This window comes from Pistacia vera, unplaced genomic scaffold (genome assembly GCF_008641045.1).
Source record: "Pistacia vera cultivar Batoury unplaced genomic scaffold, PisVer_v2 Contig44, whole genome shotgun sequence".
NCBI classification, from domain to species: domain Eukaryota; kingdom Viridiplantae; phylum Streptophyta; class Magnoliopsida; order Sapindales; family Anacardiaceae; genus Pistacia; species Pistacia vera.
The window spans coordinates 650129-665311 of NW_022196268.1; the positions used below are offsets into that span (position 1 = coordinate 650129).

At 34.2% G+C, this 15183-nt stretch overlaps 4 protein-coding genes and 1 pseudogene across 4 annotated transcripts; 4 read left to right on the forward strand and 1 right to left on the reverse strand.

Moving 5' to 3' along the window:
* The first annotated feature begins 1090 nt into the window (after positions 1–1090).
* On the forward strand, positions 1091–2796 carry LOC116144189 (xyloglucan endotransglucosylase/hydrolase protein 2-like). Its single transcript, XM_031429644.1, has 4 exons — positions 1091–1292; positions 1894–1994; positions 2129–2325; positions 2409–2796. Exons 1-4 carry the CDS (start codon positions 1091–1093, stop codon positions 2794–2796), a joined length of 888 nt encoding a protein of 295 aa, XP_031285504.1.
* Positions 2797–3181: 385 nt separating this feature from the next.
* On the forward strand, positions 3182–4432 carry LOC116144190 (annotated as a pseudogene).
* Positions 4433–4722: 290 nt separating this feature from the next.
* LOC116144267 (GPI transamidase component PIG-T) lies at positions 4723–8229 on the forward strand. Its single transcript, XM_031429732.1, has 5 exons — positions 4723–5060; positions 5555–6799; positions 7282–7431; positions 7518–7692; positions 7822–8229. The coding sequence occupies exons 1-5, from the start codon at positions 4815–4817 to the stop codon at positions 7998–8000; spliced, it is 1995 nt and encodes a 664-aa protein (XP_031285592.1). The 5' UTR covers positions 4723–4814; the 3' UTR covers positions 8001–8229.
* A 212-nt stretch (positions 8230–8441) lies between these two features.
* On the reverse strand, positions 8442–9680 carry LOC116144280. Its single transcript, XM_031429750.1, has 4 exons — positions 9298–9680; positions 9090–9200; positions 8809–8928; positions 8442–8683 (listed from the first exon to the last, which is right to left on the reverse strand). The coding sequence occupies exons 1-4, from the start codon at positions 9590–9592 to the stop codon at positions 8547–8549; spliced, it is 663 nt and encodes a 220-aa protein (XP_031285610.1). The 5' UTR covers positions 9593–9680; the 3' UTR covers positions 8442–8546.
* A 1476-nt stretch (positions 9681–11156) lies between these two features.
* LOC116144191 (UBX domain-containing protein 1-like) lies at positions 11157–13776 on the forward strand. The gene is made up of 8 exons (XM_031429645.1): positions 11157–11207; positions 11474–11569; positions 11803–11883; positions 12498–12573; positions 12749–12809; positions 13338–13405; positions 13510–13591; positions 13696–13776. Exons 1-8 carry the CDS (start codon positions 11192–11194, stop codon positions 13774–13776), a joined length of 561 nt encoding a protein of 186 aa, XP_031285505.1. The 5' UTR covers positions 11157–11191.
* Positions 13777–15183: the final 1407 nt, after the last annotated feature.

Below are 15183 nucleotides of genomic sequence, written 5' to 3' on the forward strand. Positions count from 1 at the left end.
GTATGATACAATCAACCAATTGTGAACAAACACATATTACACGCATTGACAAAGTACCATAATAAATTGATACTAGTATATAAGAGCTGCAGTGAGTTAGGGGGAGGAAATCCTCCGTCTCAGAAAATATATATTTGGGGAAGCATACGGAATGGAGGAGATTGGGCATCGAATTGGTGTGAAATATAGAGCCTTTTGACCATTTATCTGGAATTTCTTAATTTATAAAATATAATACCACCTTCACAACCTAATCTCACTATCTTTTTTTATAATCTCAATATAGCAGTTGAGTTAATAATTGTCACGTCAGCTTTCAGTATATTCAAGACACTAAATGATTTTGATTAAATATGAAAGATAGTTTCTTAGGGATGAATAGCCATTCTCTTACAATGAATGATTATTTTTTATGAAGGAATAATTATGCCTTATAAATAGAATAATCATTCCTTATAAATGAACGGTCGTTTGTCTCTAAGAAATAGCCATTTATATTTAGTTAAAGTCGTCAGTTGACGTGATAGTACCAACTGTGCTACAACATTAGGATTGTAAGATTATGTTATAAACATATTATTTTTTATTTATAAAATACAAAAAAACAAACTAGTTGGTATGGACCATTGAAGCAATGATGGGCTGACGAGCGCACACCCTTTTGATCCTAAGAGTCGTGTGATTTCATTAAAAGCCCAATGGCTGTGATGTCAAGCCCATCATGCCTGCAGACCCTATAATTTCCCTACACGTTAAGTTAAACCGTTAACCTCCTTTTTCCGAGCTCCCATAACAAACTTTAAATCTACAATACAAATCTTTAATGCAAAATTCAACTATTATGTTATAACAATACAGCAGAGAGGTGATAGATATGATTAGTTATGGGGATAACATGGAGAAATCAATAGATAGCGTGTGGAGAAAACAAAGCTAGTTATCACTCACACCCTTTTCAATTTGCCTTTTTATGGGTTCATGGGAAGCTGCTTGCCTTCAAATTTCGTGCTAAACTCTCTATAAATTCACCGAAATTGTTTCAGTAACGAAATGCAATGCTCGGTAAGGTTCAAAAATGGGTGTAACTAGAATGGATTTCTTAGTAGTAGTAGGTTTGCTTTCATTTTTTGTTCTTCTTGGTGGGGTATTTGCACAGAGCAATTACAGTGATAGTTATTATAGTGATTCTGATTCTAGTTTCGATCAAAACTATTACATTACATGGGGAAACGATCATGTTCGATCCCTAAATGAAGGAAGAGAAATTCAGCTCTCTATGGATAGATCTTCTGGTTAAGCTCTTTATTTTTCAATACATCATCTTCGTGTCCGGATTAATTTACATTTTGGCAATGCTGAATTTTCTATTCATTAAGTTTATTATTTTCTTAAAGTGCCATTATTTCCAAATGTTTACATTTTTCTTCATCATAGATTCGACATCTACTAATTTAATGATAGAAGGGATCATCCACTATATATAAAATGATATAAATCTATTTTTTATTTTTTTTTTCATTTAACAATTTTTGAACTCAGTTTATATATTGTTGTGTTAACTTTACAGAACTATATTATTCTCAGTTCTCAACCCTCCCCACATCAGTAATAAGTAGACAGAATTTAGGAGCTAAAATGAAACCCACCAGTTAAATTTTCGTGGCCATGGAGCTTAATTTTATATTATATGTCGACTTAATCAAGTAGCTAGTTTTGTGCCAATGAAATTCTACCATTTCGAGAAATCAACCGATCGAGTTTTCCCTGTAAGTGATTAAACTGCAAAATCCAAAAATCCTGGTGTTGCGAATCACAATACATTGCAACAAGTAAAATCATTATAAATATAGAGTTGAGTTCGGTCTAAAGTTTCTTTAAAACCGTTGCATGCAGGTTCTGGTTTTGGATCGAAGCTAAACTATGGTTCAGGATTCTTTCATTCGAGGCTGAAGATACCGGGCAAAGATTCTGCAGGAGTTATAACAGCTTTCTATGTATGTATATTCTTCATCAGTTTACGTTTGAAATTCTTTTCTGCCTCTAACCATTTGTTGATTCAGCCTTAAATTTGTCTCTCTCTTATAGCATTATAAATTGATTGAATGTACGTGGTAATTAAATTTGGCAGCTAAGTTCACAAGATAATTATGGGCACGATGAACTTGACTTGGAATTCCTGGGCAACACAGAGGGGAAACCAATTACCTTACAAACAAACGTGTTTGTTGATGGTGTAGGAGGTAGAGAACAAAGAATTTACCTCTGGTTTGACCCAACATCTAATTTTCATACTTATAAAATTCTTTGGAACCCATTTCAGATTGTGTAAGCTCTCTTCAGCCCTGATCCATCAATCAATGTATTAATCTCTATGTTTGTTTTTATTTGACTAAATTGTATATGATCAGATTTTATGTGGAGGACATTCCCATTAGAGTGTTGAAGAATAATAGAAATGTTGGAATAGGGTACCCATCACATCCAATGCAAATGCAAGCAAGCTTGTGGAATGGAGATTGGGCAACAGACGGAGGCAGAACGAAGATTAACTGGGCATTCGCACCATTCAAAGCTAACTTCCAAGAATTTGACATTAGTGGTTGCCCATCTCAAACCTCAAACATTGATCCAGAATGTTATTCTTCCAATTATTGGTGGAATACAAATGAATATTGGAATCTAAACTCTACCCAACAAAGGCAGTATGAGAAAGTGAGAAAGAATTATATGTATTATGATTATTGTACTGATAGAGATAGATATCCTACACCTCCCCCAGAGTGCTTTTATGTGTAATAATGCTCACTATATTCTTCAGCTTATGTCCTCAAATTAGCATAACAAAAAGTATCAATTAAAATATCATCAAAATTTAAAAAGCTTTGTTTCGGTAATCCTCCTTAATATAAGTTAATTTAAAATCATATTGTGGGCATTTATTGTAAAATAATTTAAAATATAAAGTTGTTTTTGTTGGTAATATTTGAAAAAAACATGAATTCTTAAATTTAATTCGTCAATGTAAGCTATAAAGTTGCCACTCACACCCTTTCACTTTGCATTTTTATGGGTTCATGGGAAGCTGCTTGCCTCCAAAATTTCGTACTATGCTCTGTATAATTATTTCATTAACACAATATTGCAATGCTTGCTTATTATAGTTCAAATGGATATAACACGAATGGATTTCTCGGTGGTAGTAGTAGGTTTCGTTTCATTTTTTTTTTTTCTGCTCGGTGGAGTGTTTGCACAGTTTGGTTGCAGTGGTGGTGATGATGATAGTTATACTGATACTGATATTAGCTTCGATCAACGATTACGTTCAATGGGGAAACGATCATGTTTGGCCTATAAATCAAGGAAAAGAAATTCAACTCTCTCTGGATCTCGCTTCTGGTTATTCTCTCTTTCTTTTAATACATTATCTTCATATTCATGACATGTTAATATGCATTTTGGCATGCTTAATTTTCTGGTTATTCTTTTTTTTCCTTTTAATACATTACCTTGCGAGTAAAATCAGTATAAATGTTGAGTCGAGTCGAGTCTAAAGTTTCTTTAGAACCCAGGTTGTCGGTTTGGATCGAAGCAATACTATAGTTCTGGATTCTTTCATACGAGGCTGAAGATACCAGGCAGAGATTCGGCAGGAGTTGTTACAGCTTTCTATGTATGTATAATATATAGTATATTAGCCATTCTGCTGACTCTTCATCTGTTTCATTTGAAATTATTTTCTGTCTCTAACCAGCCCTAAGTTTGTCCATTCCTCTTCTATCATTTTTCATTTAATATTGTTGATAAATTGTAAGCTGCATGCATATAACAAAGGTATATATAAATTGATTGAATGTGGTAATTCAATGGCAGCTAATGTCAGAAAATAATGGGGGGAATGATGAACTTGACTTCGAATTCCTGGGCAACAGAGAGGGCAAACCGGTTAGCTTACAAACAAACGTTTTTATAGATGGTGTAGCGGGTAGAGAACAAAAAATTCACCTCTGGTTTGACCCAACAGCTCATTTTCACACTTACAAAATTCTTTGGAACCCAGATCAGATTGTGTAAGCTCTCTTCAGTCTTCAGCCCTCTCCATCTATCAATGTATTTCTATACGTATATATTTGTTTAAATGGTTTATGAATATGATCAGATTTTATGTGGAGGACATTCCTGTTAGAGTGTTCAGGAACAGAAGAAATGTTGGAATAGGCTACCCATCACATCCAATGCAAATACAAGCAAGCTTGTGGGATGGATCAGATTGGGCAACAGATGGAGGCAGAACAAAGATTGACTGGGCATACGCACCCACGAATGCTATTCTTCCAATTATTGGTGGAATGTGAGAAGGCATTATATGCATTATGATTATTGTTCTGATAGGAGTAGATATCCTACACCTCCCCGAGGGTGCCTTTATATGTAACAATGCCCACTACATTCTTCATCTTATGTCCCCAAATTAGCATTAAAAGGAAAATAAATGTAGTAGCAAATTATATATAAAAAATATGAGTTAATTTAAAATCATTTTGTGGGCATATATGTAATATTGGTAATGTAATGTAAAATTATTAGAAATATGAAGGTTGTTTTAATTTATTTGATTGGAAGGGAGACAAAAGAAATGGGCTGACTCTATCGACAGGGAGTCAGAAAGGCCGATTGAATGGTATAAAAAACCAAGCCCAGTAGTTTGAGTTGTGCAAGCAGACGAGTCTACAACAAGGTGCCCTCCTCGTGGTCATGGCGGATTCTGATTGCCCCATCACATGAAAAAGAATACACTCTTCCTTTACCCAAATTAAATGGCGCAAACTTTAAAATTGAATCTATTGCTAAATCTCCTACTTCTACTTCTATTTCAACTATCTTATGCTACACTCGTTTTTGGATCGGTTTTTGTTCAAGAAGAAGAATTTTCTGAAGAGTTGTTGTTAAAGCCATTGCCCGATCGGAAAGTTTTGTCCCATTTTCACTTTGAAAGCAGAGCTCCTCCTTCTAACACTCATGGCCGCCACCATCACCTATTTCCCAAAGCCATTTCTCAGTTGGTACGCTATTTTTCTTTTTAATTGGGTATTTAAGAAAAGATAAAATTTTATAATTGTATGGTTTAGGGCTAATTGAAAAAACCCCACTTCAGTTTAGTTAGATTGAGTGATGGGATTTGGGTTAGGATCCTGTAGATTGCTGTGAGTGTAGGCTCGTTAATTGTAAAAGTTAAATGGACATTAGTGGTTTTTTTTTTCCCCTTTCTTTTAAACTACTGTGCTCCTCTACAGCTACAAGTTTATTCATTTGTGATTTGAATCCGCCATCTGCTTGGATATTTTCCAATTTTGATCTTAAATTCAGGATTATGTTTAGTCAGCTCTAGGGTTTGGTGGAGTGTTTCTACAATTTTCCCTTTCATGCATACAACCTTTTAAGGTCAATTGCTTCAAATAACTGAAATTTTTTAAGAACCTGTATCAGGCTTTATATCCATCAATTTTTAGTGGGATGAAAAGAGGATCTTGTTCATGAAAATTTGTTGCTTTTATAGGTTACAAAACTTCGAATTAAAGAAATGGAATTATCTTTCACTCAAGGACGCTGGAGATATGAACAGTGGGGTGGTTTTGACCCCATATCAAGCAACAATGCAAAGCCCCCAGGAGTTGAGTTATGGGCTGTTTTTGATGTTCCTCAATCTCTGGTTGATGCTTATTGGAAGAATTTAACCCACACACTTTCTGGTCTTTTCTGTGCTTCAGTTAACTTCCTTGAGTCTTCTTCTGCTTATTCTGCTCCTGAGTGGGCCTTTCGGCCAGCTTCTGGCAATCTGAGGTATGGTGCATTGCCTCGTGAGGCTGTTTGCACTGAGAACCTTACTCCTTGGTTGAAGCTGCTTCCTTGTCGGGACAAGTCCGGTCTTTCTGCATTAATGGACAGACCGTCTGTTTACAGAGGCTTTTATCATTCTCAGAGGTTGCACTTGATCTCAACTGAATCTGATTCTGATGGGGTGGACTCGGGCATTGTACTAGAACAAACACTTACAGTAGTTCTTCAGCCTAGTGGTTGGAAAAAGGGTAAGAGTTATGCTGGTAAGACTAATATGCAATCAAACTGGTCTATTAGTTCAATTTTTGGGAGGAAAGTCGGTGGAAAATGTATTCTTGCCAAGTCTAGTAATGTATACCTTCAACTTGATAAGGGTCTAGTTTGTGAATTGAAGGATCTGCAAAAGGAAAATGCTGAATATGGGGCCAACAATTTGGCATCTGAACATAGCTTCGAACTATCTGTTAATCCAGACAAGGTGTATGAAGAAATGGATAACTTGCATGGCAAGAGCACATCTGTTATGTATGAATATTCAGTTGACAAGTACATTGATTCTCAACCATTTGATCTGGGTCTTACATGGAAGATTCCTGTAGTTTGGTTGAATCAACAAGCACCACTGCATGCTAGTAGGTTTTTAATGGGCAGTGGGAATGAAAGGGGTGCTATTGCTATCTCCTTGAGATCCACGGATTTAAGTGAGGGCTCAGGGAGCACTAATGCTATTAATGAGGGATGTGAGTTGCAAGTTGATATTTTCCAAGTTGTGCCTTGGTATATTAAGGTGTACTTTCATACTCTCCAAGTGTATGTTAATCAACAACGTAGGGCTGTGGCAGATGTTGTGAAAAAGATACATGTTTCACCTTCCAAAGATAAGTTATCACCTGGGGTAATGGAGATGATTCTGAAGCTGCCCTGTGGTGTACAATCAGCTGCTTTAACTATAGAGTTTGATAAGGTATGCTTTACGATTTGTTTATTTGGTGAGGAATTGTAAATCACATTTACATAGTTCTGCAGCTAAAAAACCTACTTTTTTAAGATTACGTGTAAAACTGCTAATTTGTACATAAATATACTGTGTCAATAGAATAATTGACAATGAGAAATTAAATCATCACATTGATAGGTCCTGCACTCCTATATCTTGCTTTTCTTCATAACTTTGTCAAAAAGCCTCTTGCTCCTCTAATTGGTGACGCCAACTTTCCTTGAGTAGTTCTAAAAGAGTGCTAAAGATCCTATTGTTATGATCCTGACCAAAGGCATCTTTTGGTTTAGGACAATAACCATCGTATTCCATATATTCAATCTCTTCACAAAATAGGAGCTATAATGTTATTTTTTGTAATCGGCAGTCACTAGGCTGAGATTATATGGATTCAATTTGTTTCTAAGTACTTGGTTTTCTTATCTTATACTTTAAAAAAATCTCAACAGGGTTTCTTGCACATTGATGAATATCCTCCTGATGCCAATCAAGGGTTTGACATTCCTTCAGCAGTTGTAAGCTTTCCCAACTCCGATGCAAGCATGCATTTTTCTCAGGACGATTCTTTGAAAAAGTCACCTTTGTTGTCTAAATTTCAGGTGTGATATTTTTATGTAAGCTTCTAATATCTCCATTTTGGATCTTTTGTATAGTTTGAACTTAATTGTCTCAATGTGCAATGCAGGAAAGGAGTCGTGTCCTTTCTTACACAGAAGTGTTACTTGTACCTTTGACAACTCCTGATTTCAGCATGCCTTACAATGTCCTCACAATCACATGCACAGTATTTGCATTGTATTTTGGATCTCTGCTCAACATTCTTCGGAAGCGTGCTGGTGAGGAGGAAAGATTACTTAAAGGTAGAGATTACTCTTATAAAAAAAAAGAAAAGAAAAATAAAGTATCTAATCTCTTAAAGTTCTAGTATCCTCTGTGAGAAAGCATTAAACCAACTCCGGATGTTTCTTTCTAAATTTTTCTGCTTGCAGCTAGCAAGAAAACTGGTCGGCTTTCTCAGCTGCTATCCAAATTGATTGCGAAGCTTAGGCGTAGACCACAGGAGCCACTTCCATCATCTCCAGCTCCATCATCCTTTGTTAGTCATAAAGTAATATTCAAAATCTTAGTAGTAGCTTGCATTGCTGTTGCTTGGCAATACTATTTCTGATGATTTAATTAGTTAGTCGATTAGGTATTTCAATGTACCATATGTGCAAAAGAAAACAATACTGAACTTAAGAGATCAGGAAAATGATATTCTTCTACCACGAAAAAGTGTCTCCAGATTGTACCCCAATTTTGTATTATTTTCTTAGTCATTTACACCTTGTTTTCCATTGTTTTAATTGTTTACGTTTTGAACTAGTTTGTGATTAGTCATCAGTTTGCTTTGTTTATGTTTTTCCAGCTTCAGAGGGTTCGCAGACACTTCTGTTAACTCATTCTGGAAACTAGTACATGCAGTTTCTGTTTAGCTGCCACGATTTTCGGGTTTTGGCAATGCACTGAAGGATCATTTGAGTGTGAGTGACTAATCACAAACTACAGATTAACATGATAGGAAAAGAAAAAAAAATTGATAAAGAAGCTAATAACCGCATACCAATTCTCAGCAAATCACTCACATTACATTTCGGGCTCTATAAAAGACATATTATCATCCATTACATCACAAGATTTTACAAATTTTAAGGTCAATGGGCAAACAGGAGTCTCATCGTATTCTTTTGCAAGGAGTGGCAACGATCACCTCGTGTTCCCTAGGTCGTTTCACATTCTCACTCAAGTAACTGCATTTTAGTTGTGTACTTGAAATGGTGCTAGAGCAGTTAGCTCCTTTTCCCGGAAAATCTGAAAATAGCATACAAAATGTATTGATTTCAATGAAATAAAAGAGAGACCAAACCGACAGGCGTATGAAACTATGCTTCTATTTTTAAAATAGAAATCACACAGTAGACATTTACGTGATGTACCTGAACTTGATTCATTTATTTTTAACTTCTTCAGCAAACCAACATCTTCCAGCAATTGCTTTCTCTTGAAGCCAATTCCATTGCTTATGGGTATGGACGCATTATGATTCTGATCACCTCCTAAAATTACAAATTCACACCTAAAATCAGCTATTCCTCACATAATAGTTGTGACAACAAAAACATATATCTTCCCCTCTATGTTCAGCTTGTTCATGAGACAATTCTACAACATGAAATATTATTTTGATTTTAGTTAAAAAAAATAAAAAAATCGTTACCTGAGCTGCCGTCTCTCAGCTTCTTATTCTTGAGCGAGTTGATTTCTTCAGACGGTGGCTTATGACTACTGCTAATTTCCTTATCTACAGCATCTTGAGAGTCATGTGATCCTGAAGAGTAGCAAACAGAGTTGAATTTCCTTTAATTTTCCGACCCTTTCGCAGACACAAAAACTAAACCCTAATAAAAAAAAATCAAACAACTTACTTTTACTTCCTAATTTACAGAGCTTGCCATCCACAATAAGTGCGTCCTGATCATCTTTTCCCGTAGACAATCCCTTAGCAGAGAAAAACTTGAGCAGCGATCTCCAAGTAACAGAAGTGGATACAAGATCGACCCCTCTGCTGATAAAGTGACCATTGAGCTTCACCGTTGATGGGTGAAGACCAAAAGCTCTGGCTATGGACCCAACGTCCAGTCTCTGCTCGTCCCATGCCACCAACTGGACTAGCTTCGATAGTGACGGGCTGAACAGCTTTACTGTTCTGGGTTTGCTCATTGAAAGATTCTTATAATTTTCTCTCTGAGTCTCTCTTCTTTAGAATCTGTCATGGCTGTTTATTGTTCTTTCTGTTCATTGTTCTAACGGTTTCCGGAACCCTCTCAACTCTAGTGTATTATCATTATTTATTATTTTAATATCCGCGCCGTGATGACTGACGAGAAGCGACGTTCCTGACTTTGTTTGATGACCGCCCTTGTTTTCACTATTATTAAAAGTATAAAAATCTGACAAAAATTTATGTCAAATTTGATGTGTCATAAAAATAATATAACAGTTAATATAAAAATTCAAATTCATCGTATTTACCCGTTTATACATTAATCTTTATAAAACTTGTTTATATATATCCTATTCATTTATCTTATATTAAAAAATACATTTAATATAATATTTTCAAAATTAAATTTTACTTTATTCAATTCTCAAAATATTAATAATTATATTTCCCGTAAAGGTAACTCAATTTTACATTTTTTTTTAAAATACAATTCTAAAAAACATTAGCATTCATGTTAACTGGTTCCATTTGGAACATATGCGATCAAAATAATTCTTATTTGGGTAATACTATACTTACAATCTAATTTCATTAACTTTTTCTCACGATCTTATTATGACAATTCGTAATTAATCAATTTATAATGGGTCTTATCTGTTCAACAATAGGCTTCACCTACGCAATTGAGAGTTGCCACATAAAGACTATTCTTACAATATTAAGGACCAGGTAAATCATAAGACCATAATATTATTGTGATAGATGACCTTAAGGTTTGAACCTAAAAATTTAAGGAAAAGAGCAAACTTTTTTTATCGTCAATCTAACCTCTTAGGTTTTACTCAATCTAATTTCAATTCCGTTGAATTCAAATTCATAAAATAAAGTGACTACTTTCTTAGTTTCTCTACTACAGTTAACCAAATTATTTTAATATGTTAATTTTTGTATTTTAAATAAAAATAGAGTAATACCATACTAACAAATACTTCTCATTAACTCTCTCTCATAAACGCGATATGTCAATTTATAATTGGTTAACTCATATGGGTTTTGTCAGTCTAAAAATAAATTTCATCATATTACGTTTGTGAGAGAGTGTTAGTGAGAAGTGTTTGTCATACTATCTTTATTCTTAAAAATATAACAAATAATTGATATATTACAATGAAATACCTCGTTGTCGTTGGATTGCGTTAAATATGTCCTCAATTCAAAAATGTGATTTAAAATAAATATCCCAAAACCAAAACCCTTGGATGAAAATTAGAAAGTTCACGAGTGCTGCACATCGAAAGGGCTCCACAACGAAGACAAACCGTCACAAGAAAAGCGCGCTGGGACTGAAGTTCTTTACTTGTGAACAAGGCAGCCCCAAAGTATAAATACAAAGGAGAATAGGGAGTGGTTCTGGGGCTTTCAGCTTTCTTTCTTTACAACTTAGAATCAGTAAAGAATAAATCTTCAATGGCTTTGCATTATAAATTTTACTTTCGCTGTAAGGTTTCTGTCGATCCCCTGAGCTTGGAAGACTCTCCACGCCATTTCAATCTACTTTTTGTTACCAATCGAAGTCATTCCACATCTCATTTCCAATGCCGTCCGAACAAGGTACGAGTCTTTCTGTAAAAGTTGTTTTTCCCTGCCGCTAGTAAGAAGTTTCGTCAAAATGATCGAGCCAACTGTTTTATTCAGAGGCAGTTGATAACAAATATTTTTGGTTTAATTTGGCGTGAATTTGCAATAACAATTTTAGACTTGTTTGATTGGCTATTCGAGAATCATTTTCGATTTTTGCCACTGTTTTAATCTCATTGTGATTTAGGGAGACAAATGTGTGATATTTCATTAACTATCGTTATTATACTTTCACGTAGAAACGCCTGTTCTGGAAGTAAACCAGAAGCTTCTCCGGCAGCTTGAAGAGTTTGGATTCTCACTGGCCCGATCAGCACGAGCCCTTCACTATTCTGGTGAGTCTTCACAATGTAGATATAATATGAGAGTAATATGTTAATATGAAGCCGAACGGGCTTCAAAGCTCATGAGCCTAAATAAGATTTGAGTTTCTATGAGTATGACAGATCTTATATGAGTATGTTATAAGCGTTTTACTTTAAGAGGTGTAACTTTCACATGCCTTTTGGGCTTAGATTACTTTCTATTTAATTTGAAAGATAGAATTTCTTTATTTTCCTTTTATCAGGAAATTCTAGTCTTGAGGATGCTATAAATTGGATCATTAATCACGAGAATGATGCAGACATTGATGAAATGCCCTTGGTATGTTTTTTTTGTCATCTTGACAATCTCGTTCCTTCCTTACACTGCACTGTCCTTTTCGTAGATAAGGTCTAATTCTGTGGTACTTCATATGTGATATTCTAGGATGGAAGAGCTAGCTCCCAACTAGGTTAATTTAGATTATAGTAACAAACTAACAAAGTAAAAGATTACTGAAAAAGCTATAAATACATCTTGTAAAAGACTGATAAGGCATCTTAACCACAATTAAGAACCATGGGCGGCTGCAAAGCTCTTCTCAGCAAATAGAGGAATCATCAAAAGATTCAAAACGCTCCTGACTAACTTCAGAAAAACAGAGCAGCTTCTTACTAACTTGTCTGCTAATAGTTTTCCTTTTTCTTAGCTCCCACTTTGTTTGTATCATGCTGCTTGTCTGTTTTGGTTCATGGTTCCAAATTTGAAGGTTTGCTTTTTTGTAAGGCTTAATAGAGGATCTTGTCTTCTGTCAAAGGAAATGCATAAAAAGTTTGAGAAAGGTTATTAGGTTCAAAAATTAATATCAACTAATAGATCATAAGACTTTTAGAATATGTAATCTTTCTTGTACTGTTTCAGGATGCTACTTGTCTCATATGTTCAATTCAATTCAGGTAGCAGTCAACATCGAAATTGAGTCTCTTGAACCTGACCTTACAACAGAAGAAATCAAAATGAAAGCACAGGAATTAAGGTTTTTTTTCTTCTTCTTTGAATAAATGCCTTTGCAGCTTTTTATTCTCACAGTATGTCTAATTCCACACTTACTCTCTGGTTTTCTACCCTCAAATATTTTTCTCGATATTTTGAGACATATACTACTTCCCGTTCTTTCTTTTTTCATTGTCAATAATGTTGCTTGTTCTTAGGGATCGAGCTCGCCAGAAGAAAGAAGACGAAGAAAAGAAATTGGACAGAGAAAAGGAGAAGGTAGTTTGCAGATGTTTATACCATTTGTTACATGATAAATCCTTTATCTGATATTCCTGAAGCTGTAATGCTCCCCTGTTTCTCTCTCTCTCTCTCTCACAAGTATGCATGAACAAGAATTGAGTAAGATAAGATGACTAACTTCTTGGCAGTGTTCAAATTCAATATTTCTCTTGCCTTTTCCATTTCGGAAGAATCCAGTGTTAAAGGAGTTAGGACCTATGTTATTTGTAGAGATATTTTCTTTTCTAAGATTGTTTTACTTTTAGGATTTCTGTGATGGCTAATGCTACCCTCATCTATAATCTTATTACAGTATGTTATAATTTGTTAAATTTAGTTGGATGTGTTTTCAATAACTGCTCATCACCATGCTTGTAAATATCAATTTGGTATTTTGTAGTCTGTTTTGCAGTTCAGCTTAGAATGTTTGACCTGTTCTGAAAATTCCGTCATTTATTTTGCTAATTTGAGCTTCCTAGCATCAAGGGTTTTTAGTTTGCTTACTACCTACTATATATTTCACAGGAAAGGATTCGAGCAGGTAAAGAGTTATTTGAAGCAAAGCGAATTGCAGAGGACAATGAAAGAAAACGGTATGTCTTGTTCTAATAATTTCTGCTTGCATACAGTTTTATGCCTTCCTATCTAGCATGTATTATTATTTTTCTTTTGACTTCTGGAGGTAAAATTTTATCAGCTTCATAGCCCTAAAGAAAGCAGAGAAAGAGGAAGAGAAAAGAGCTAGGGAGAAAGTTCTTCAAAAACTAGAAGCGGACAAGGTGTTTGTCGAATTCTTACCACTTTTTATGTATACTTTTCATGACTGCGTGAAAATTAGATTTCACTCTTAGTAGATAAAAATTTAAAATTTTATCTGTTTCAGATTTTTAAAAGACCTTTGCTATTGGATCTATCAGTCCATTTTTATGCTGAGAATGTTTATTTCTGTTTGAAAATATTTTAGAGTAATGCAAATTGCGATTTTAAATAACTAAAGACCCTGCAAAAGTTGAAAACAGGAAAAGATATTGGAAAAAAAAAAGAAGGAAAGGAAGTCACAAACAAGGTTCTAAGGAAAAAAAATATATGGAGTTTTTCCAGTCGAGAAGCACTGGATGGTGACATAAAAATTTTAAATAGGTAACGAACAGAGTATCCGAAGTTAATATGCTTGTCGAAAAATGCATTTGAAACAAATAATGTGCATTATCGTCGAGATCGAACTTAACATTTACTGTTGATATATATTGATCTTGATTTAAGCAGTAACTGTTTCGACTCTCGATAGTGACGGGCTGAACAGCTTTACTGTTCTGGGTTTGCTCATTGAAAGATTCTTATAATTTTCTCTCTGAGTCTCTCTTCTTTAGAATCTGTCATGCTGTTTATTGTTCTTTCTGCTCATTGTTCCAACGGTTTCTGGAACCGTCTCAACTCTCTAGTGTATTATCATTAATTATTATTTTAATATCTGCGCCGTGATGACTGATGAGAAGCACCGTTCCTTACTTTGTTTGATGACTGGCTGACTATTACTATTCTACCCTATTCAATTATCTTAATTTAAAAATCAAAAAAATATATTTGTTTCAATATTTTTAAAATTTAATCATATTTTATTCGACTCTTAAAATATTAATAATTATTTTTATCATAAAAATAACTTAATTTTACTTTTTTTTTAAATATTATTCTAAAAAGTATTAAAACAATAAACCAAAACAGAACAAAAATATTTATTGATTCCATTTGGAACATATTTGGTCAAAATAATTCTTATTTGTATAATATTACACTTACAATCTAATCTCATTAACTTTTTCTTACGATCTTGATATGACAATTCGTAATTAATCAATTTATAATGGGTCTTGTTTATTCAACAATGGGTTCCGCCTACGTAATTGAGAGCTGTCACATAAAGACTATTTTTACAGTATTAAGGATCAGGTAAACCAGAAGTCCATAATATTATTGTGATATATAATCCTAAAGTTTGAATCTAGAAACTTAAGAAAAAGAGCAATCTTCCTTGATCATCAGTCCAATCTCTTAAAGTTTTACTTAATCTAATTTCAATTACGTTGGATTCAAATTTATAAAATAAAGTGACAACTTTCTTAGTTTCTCTACTACAGTTAACCAAATTATTTTATTACATTCATTTTTGTAATTCAAATAAAAATAGAGTAATATCATACTAACCAATACTTCTTATTAACTTTCTCTTATAAAATGTTAGCTTGAAATTAGTTAACTCACGTGAGTCTCGATTGCCCAAAAATGAATTTCGCCATGTCGCATTTGTGGTGTTTATCTACCTACTTTATTCATAAAAATATAGTAAATAATTGACATATTACAATGAAAT

Excerpts from the sequence above, each read along its gene's own strand:
- LOC116144189 (XM_031429644.1), top strand. The coding sequence starts at position 1,091 with ATGGATTTCTTAGTAGTAGTAGGTTTGCTTTCATTTTTTGTTCTTCTT. Across the intron at positions 1,995-2,128 it reads GAGTTATAACAGCTTTCTAT|CTAAGTTCACAAGATAATTA; the intron begins GTATGTATATTC and ends TAAATTTGGCAG. Across the intron at positions 2,326-2,408 it reads TGGAACCCATTTCAGATTGT|ATTTTATGTGGAGGACATTC; the intron begins GTAAGCTCTCTT and ends GTATATGATCAG.
- LOC116144267 (XM_031429732.1), top strand. The coding sequence starts at position 4,815 with ATGGCGCAAACTTTAAAATTGAATCTATTGCTAAATCTCCTACTTCTA. Across the intron at positions 6,800-7,281 it reads TAACTATAGAGTTTGATAAG|GGTTTCTTGCACATTGATGA; the intron begins GTATGCTTTACG and ends AAATCTCAACAG. Across the intron at positions 7,693-7,821 it reads GGAGGAAAGATTACTTAAAG|CTAGCAAGAAAACTGGTCGG; the intron begins GTAGAGATTACT and ends TTCTGCTTGCAG.
- LOC116144280 (XM_031429750.1), bottom strand. The coding sequence starts at position 9,592 with ATGAGCAAACCCAGAACAGTAAAGCTGTTCAGCCCGTCACTATCGAAG. Across the intron at positions 9,201-9,297 it reads CTGTAAATTAGGAAGTAAAA|GATCACATGACTCTCAAGAT; the intron begins GTAAGTTGTTTG and ends GCTACTCTTCAG. Across the intron at positions 8,684-8,808 it reads AATAAATGAATCAAGTTCAG|ATTTTCCGGGAAAAGGAGCT; the intron begins GTACATCACGTA and ends TGCTATTTTCAG.
- LOC116144191 (XM_031429645.1), top strand. Across the intron at positions 12,810-13,337 it reads TGGACAGAGAAAAGGAGAAG|GAAAGGATTCGAGCAGGTAA; the intron begins GTAGTTTGCAGA and ends TATATTTCACAG. Across the intron at positions 13,406-13,509 it reads GAGGACAATGAAAGAAAACG|CTTCATAGCCCTAAAGAAAG; the intron begins GTATGTCTTGTT and ends AAATTTTATCAG.